The sequence below is a fragment of the Schistocerca serialis genome, chromosome 12 (assembly GCF_023864345.2).
Source record: "Schistocerca serialis cubense isolate TAMUIC-IGC-003099 chromosome 12, iqSchSeri2.2, whole genome shotgun sequence".
NCBI classification, from domain to species: Eukaryota; Metazoa; Arthropoda; class Insecta; order Orthoptera; family Acrididae; genus Schistocerca; species Schistocerca serialis.
In genome coordinates, this window is record NC_064649.1 from 159907069 (window position 1) to 159913781 (window position 6713).

The window sequence follows — 6713 nt, forward strand, 5'->3', positions numbered from 1 at the left end:
TAGATATGGCTATGTGATCCAGTTGAAGTTCTCCTAGGTTTGGATTTGGATGTCTCCAAGTTTTGGCTTTTCTTTGTAGTTTGCGGAAATGTGTGGACATGAGTTTTTACTCGAACATTTTACACATATTGATCAGTCTTTCACCATTTCTGTTTGTTCTTGAGTGTGCTTGATATTCACTTAAAATAGTCCTAAATTTCTTTTCCCTCCCAATTTGCACATTGAAGTCACCAAGAAGTATTTTGATGTTCTTTTTAGGTATGATAGAAATTTCAGATTCTAAAAGATCCCAGAATTGATTTACTTTCTCCAGATTTCTTCTGTTGTTTGGATTTATAGGTGCATGACAGTTAATGAGGGTGTAACTTTTATTCTTCCACTTTATTGTTAACATGGATATTCTTTTTGAATTTGATCTAAATTCTGTTACACTGTCTACAATTTTTTTGTTTACATAAAATGCTGTTCCAAACATTAGCATGCTTTCCATTATTCTCACTGCTGGTTTCCCTTTATTTACATCATTATTATATTTCCTCCTTTCATCGCTTGAATTCAATATCTCTTGTGTTACCCTAGGATTTGTAATAGCCCTTGTCTCTTTACCTACTTGCTCCTCTGCTGCCTTCACCATTTCATCTCTCGAAACTGCCCATTTTTCATCTGCTGTATTCCTTTCCCCTGACCTTGTCAGTCGTTCACTAATGCTCCCTCTGAAACACTCTACAACCTCTGGTTCTTTCAGTTTATTCAGGTGCCATCTCCTTAAATTCCTGCCTTTTTGCAGTTTCTTCAGTTTTGATCTGCAGTTCATAACCAATAAATTGTGGCCAGAGTCCACATCTGCCCCTGTAAATGTCTTACAATTTAAAACCAGGTTCTGAAATCTCTGTCATATAATAAGTCTGAAACCTTCCAGTGCCTACAGGTTTCTTCCACGTATACAGCCTTCCTTCATGATCCAAGTGTTAGCTATGATAAAATATACTCTGTGCAAAATTCTACCAGGTAGGTGGCTTCCTCTTTCATTCCTTTCCCCCAGTCCATGTTCACCCACTACTTCTCCTTCTCCTCCTTTTCCTACTGCCAAATTACAGGCAGTCTCTGTTAACTGTCTGAATAATTTCTTTTATCTCATCAAACATTTCCTCAATCTCTCCTCATTTGCGGAGCTCGTTGGCATATAAACTTGTACTACTGTGTTGGGTATGGGCTTCGTGTCTATCTTGGCTACAATAAAGCATTCACTATGCTGTTCATAGTAGCTTATCTGTGTTTCTATTTTTTTATTCATTATTAAACCTACTCCTGCGTTATCCGTGTTTGATTTTGTATTTATAAACCTGTATTTACCTGACAAGAAGTCCTGTTCCTCCTGCCATCGAACTTCACTAATTCCCACTATATCTAGCTTTAGCATATCCATTTTCCTTTTTAAATTTTCTAACCTACCTACCCGATTAAGGGATCAACATTTGACACTCCGATCCATAGAAGGCCAGTTTTGCTCCTCACGGTAATGACGGCCTCCCGAATTGTTCCACCCCTGAGATCCAAATGGGGGACTATTTTACCTCTGGAATATTTTACCCAAGAGGATGCTTTCATCATTTAACCATAGAGTAGAGCTGCATGCCCTCGTAGTACCAGCACAGCGAGGCCGTTTTGGTTGATGTTACAAGGGTAGGGCTGCTGCCCCTTTTCAGGAACCACACGTTTGCGTGGCTTCTCGACAGATACCGTATTTACTCGAATCTAAGCCGCACTTTTTTTCCTTTTTTTGTGATCCAAAAAACCACCTGCGGCTTAAAATCGAGCGCAAAGTAAGCGGAAGTTCCGAAAAATGTTGGTAGGTGCCGCCACAACTAACTTCTGCCGTTTAATATATGTAGCGCTACACACTATCTTTGTGCCTGCAAAGCAAGCGTGTGTAAATACTGGCGCCAAAACCTCTGTGTCAGTAAATAAATTTAAAAAAAAAGCTGGAAGACGAGCTTTTTTCTCCGCCCCGAGTTTCGATCACTGCATTTTCATACATTATCCAACGAAGTAAATACAAATTCCGTATTGTTCATCTTCCAATGTAGCAGCATTTCAGTGTAGTACGAAAATCCGACTGGCAAGACTGTTTGGGGTTTTTGTCAATATGGCCAACCCTACGTTCTGAATTTTTTCCTACCTGTGAGAAGAGATGGTTGCTAATTGGAACTTTTATGAATTGTGAATCACATGCAGTATTCTCTTCACCATAAGAATAATACGAATATAAACATTTTGCCATGTATTCTTTTGTGTCTGCTGCTATCTCATTTAAATCCTGTCTGCCTAATAAACTACGAAACTAGAGTGAGACAACAGCAAACACGGAAGAATATACATGTCATGCCATGTTTATATTCGTATTATTCTTATGCCTAATAGTGATACAGTCAGAAATGAAGCATGGCAATTGACTAGATTTTTAAATCTAAGATGACTAATTTCTGTGCAGAATCTAATGTACAAAAGAGGCGTCTGCAAAGATTTTCGAATGAAGAAAAATTTTCACTAAACTCTCGTTCAGAACATCTTCTATCATATGCAGTCTGTTATTTGGTTCTTGTTGATCATTATCAAAGAAAGCAGCAGTGTAAGTTACAACAAATAGCAGTCTCTTGTCATTGTTTCGCTAATGAGTCAATTCCTCTCTCTCTCTCTCTCTCTCTCTCTCTCTCTCTCTCTCTCTCTCTCTCTCTCTCTCTCTCTCTCTCTCTCTCTCCCTCCCCCCCCCCCCCCCCCAATTGTAAGCAGCGGTAGCGCGCACAAAAGCAAGCCATTATCGGAATGCGACAAACAATGCATGACACAGTACAGTAATGCATTTTCAGCTTAGAGTGATGTTAACACCTATAACAAAGAGAACGGCACTTATCAGATCAAAGAAAAATAAGCAATCAATTCAAACTAGACGAAGCACGTGAAAAAGGAAGGGCATCCGTATAAATACGGACGGAGCGTCTGACGCATAGCAATGGCTACCTGGTAAATCTTAACTGCTAAGCTTACGACTCGAACCCAACTACTGTAGCTGCATCGTCATTCATTCGACCTAAATTGTGTCTCATATTAAAATGGACCAACTTTGTTTCTATTTGGAGGTGGGGCCTAAAAATTTTCTCTTCCCTTGACTTTCGAGTCTCAAAGTTCAGGTGCGGCTTAGATTAGGGAAAATTTTTTTTCCCTAGATTTTGAGTCTCATTTTTCATGTGCGGCTTAGATTCGAGTAAATACGGTACCCCTCCGCTGTGGTCGCACCTACGGTATGGCAATGTGTATCGCTGAGGCGCCGTGAGCCTCCCCACTGATGGTGAGATCCACGGTTCATGGGGGTGCCCTGATTATGAGATACTTATCTGTTCGATACATCGACAAAAGTCACATATTATGAAATGTGGTGTACCCGAATTTCCACAGATCGACTCCATCGGGTAACGGGCAAATAGTTGGTGTGTTTCGATGCCCGAAAGAAGTGTGCATCTACTCCTATCTACTTTACTCACATTTGATAAATCTCGTTACAGGTAGCAGTTCCGAATCTGACAGACAAACCCGAGTGGCGACTGCGCGGCCAAGTCCTGAACCTGACACTGCCGCTGACAGACACGGTGGCCGTGGTCAAGGCCAAGGTGCACGAGGAGACGGGCATGCCGCCTGGCAAGCAGAAACTGCATTGGGAGGTGAGTTCAGCATACACAGAAGTGTTCATCGGGCATGTTTCGGGATTCACCTGTGGAACGTGTCACAGATAGGGTCGCTCGGCAGTTTGTTCGTTGTAGCACTTTGGTGCACACTGCATGAAAATAAATTTCAGAGTGTATTTGTTATGTCCTTTATTTTATACCATAACATTTAGAGACCTTAGTTGCAACACATGGAAGCATCTCACTGCACTAAATTCTCAAATTTAAAGATTGTGGATGACTATAATAATCATCATTTTTATATTGTCATGTACCCGATTTTGTTTTGTTATACTTTCTCAGCACATATTATCTGCCACGACTATTTCACAGTTTTTGTAGCTGCTTCGACGAGGATTGTTGCGACGTTGTGAATTGTTTGCTCTTTTTCTTTTGTTTCAGGGTCTGTTCTTCAAGGACTCAAACTCCTTGGCATATTACAATATTATGCCTGGCACAATAATTGGATTGCAACTCAAAGAACGTGGTGGTAGGCGCAAATAGATGGCTGAAGTTTCATTAAGATTGGACAGTGTGGATTAAGAATGCAGAAATTCTTTTACACTCCATGTAGTTGAATCTGTAGGATTCAGTGTATAAGATTGTAGTTTTTTCATAAGATTAATTTTTCATCATTTAAAGATATTTGTTGCTAATGAGTTTTTATAAGACATAGAAATCACTAAGAAAACTGTACAGATATTAGTTTGTACTGTATGTAGTTCAGGCACTGGTAAGTAAGTAAATTACTGTGATGTATTCACAGCTTGTAGGACTCCACAGTTCATAAAGTTGTTATATTAGGATTGAGAAAAATTGAACCTGCATGTCTTGTGTATAGGTCCAGAATTTCTGGGTACTATCAATAATTAAGTTTTGATTGTAAAAAAATATTTGCATTGCCTTCGCTTGTTTCAATATGTGGTTAACTGGTATGGTATGAGCTAAATAATTCTATGCTAAAAATATGTATAACTTTCAATACCAAATAAAGGACTATAGTTTCCGCCGATATGAACATTTGATATGATATCATTGTTTTATGTGTATGCTATAAAATGAAAAATTCAGTGCATAAAGTTGTTAAAATCAAGAGAGAGAAAAAGTCCAGTACATACCTTCAGGAGGTGCAATGTCCAGTACTATTGACAGAAAGTTGTAAAAACATAGTTCACAGCACTCCTATGTTTAGTAAAAGTATGTTTCACTTTGAGGGAGGAAAGAAGAGTCGATCAGAAAATGTGGAGTCGCAGGGTATTCAGACCTCGGACTGAGAGCGACAGAAAGTAGGTAGGCAGAGGTGTCAGAGAGAACAGATAGCACTGTGTGAGATTCAGATCTGAGGTAGTGGTAGGAATTAAAGATGGTTTAGGAGAGGAAGAGGAGAGGAAAATAAATAATAAAATAATGAAAACAGAGAAACCACTGCTGACGCAGAAAGGAGTGTATTTGGGATAATGGTGGCAGTATGAGCGGATACAAGTTCCCACCTCCAGAGTTCAGGGAACTAGTGCTGCTTGGGAAGATACAAATGGGTTGCATTGTACAACAGGTTACAGAGAATGCTCAGCAACTGGATACCAAGCATTCCCAAGGTGGACAGAGGTTCTGCACCTCTGACGTCGGTAGACTTTATGTAGAAGCCCGTGTAGTGCACACGAGTCGGCTCGAACACTGAGAGTTGCCTCACATATTGCCTGCCTGTAATGTTGTAAGATTTGCCAGTGGTCGGGCTGTGGTAGGTAGCAGTGGCCAGTACACTGGTCACGTTTTGCAGTGGGAACAGTTGTAGGGACGGCAGTCTGGGAGTGATACAGCGTCTGACGAGATGTCAGGAAGGTTACGCGAATTGTTGGGGGAAATGCGTGTTCCGTGTGGAATGTTCCTTTTTTTTCCTAGCCATCCCCCTGATTTGTTTTGTAGGTCTAGTTCTCAAAGGTGAAGAAGTCGTTTTTAAGGAGAAAGTGTGACGGCGAGGTTTCCAAAAACATTTTTCAACTTTTCAGAATCTGCACAGATAATCAATTTGCAGCTGTAACTCCACCCCCTCGGCTCGGTACGTATGTGTTGTCATCTCCATGATACGGATTCACACTGAAGAGCCTACAAACTCTTTTAACTCCTTTCCCCTACAGCAATTGGCCATCCCTCCGACGTCACCTTCTGTCGTCCACCTACCAGGGGCCGTACTGTGTGACGTTCTCGGACAGCTGCTCATTCCACTGCAGTGAGAGCCTGCCGTGTGCACTCACTGCCACTTACAGCACCCCGACTCCGGTTAATCGTACGTCACAAAGGCCCGGTGCTGTACGAAACAGCTTGTGTCATCCACCGGATGACATATTTACCGCACGCCTTTAGGTATAAGGGAGGTCCCCGTCAAATTGTCAGAACATTTGAATAGACTAAGAAGAATTTTCAGCCGGTCGTGACTTGAGAGACCCGAATGCTGATTGTGCGGTACGGACTGGTCGGAGTCCGGCACTCTCGAATTTTTTCCTGCCCTGTTGGACCGTCTCTGCTCCTCCTTTCATATTGACGGTTGTCAGGATTTCATAATAGGGTCATTTCATGTCAGTTCAACCAAGGGCTTTTAACAAATAAAAATAAAATAATAATATAATAATAATAATAATAATAATAATAATAATAATACATTGTAGTAATAATAATAATAATAATAATTGTTTGGATAAGTAATTGAGAGATTGAAGTTTGTTATAAGTAGGTTATAAAACATCTTGGAGATGATCTGTTCTGAAAAGTGCTGCTGCTGCTGTTGTTGCTGGTGCTGTAAAATATAGATACTTAAGATTATAGCTTATATCTTGTTGTGTCGGTAGCTGGGCCGACACCGTGAAGTTTAGGTGGCTGAAAAAGGCAAGCTACACTAACGCTGTAGCCGATAGGGCACGCACTGCTAAAGCAGACGGGCGTGAAGTCTGGAACATGAGAACTTATAAATGAATAAGAAGAAAAGTATGTAGATGCTTA

General features: G+C 40.7%; 1 protein-coding gene across 2 annotated transcripts in view; it reads left to right on the forward strand.

Annotated features, from left to right (window-relative positions):
- LOC126428466 (splicing factor 3A subunit 1) overlaps positions 1–4731 on the forward strand; it is a 96549-nt gene extending 91818 nt beyond the window's left edge. For both annotated transcript variants that reach the window (XM_050090399.1, XM_050090400.1), the window contains exons 14-15: positions 3561–3716; positions 4122–4731. In XM_050090399.1, coding sequence (XP_049946356.1) covers positions 3561–3716; positions 4122–4223 — 258 coding nt within the window. In that variant the 3' untranslated portion in view covers positions 4224–4731. The remainder of the gene's footprint in view (positions 1–3560; positions 3717–4121) is intronic.
- The last annotated feature ends 1982 nt before the right edge of the window (positions 4732–6713 follow it).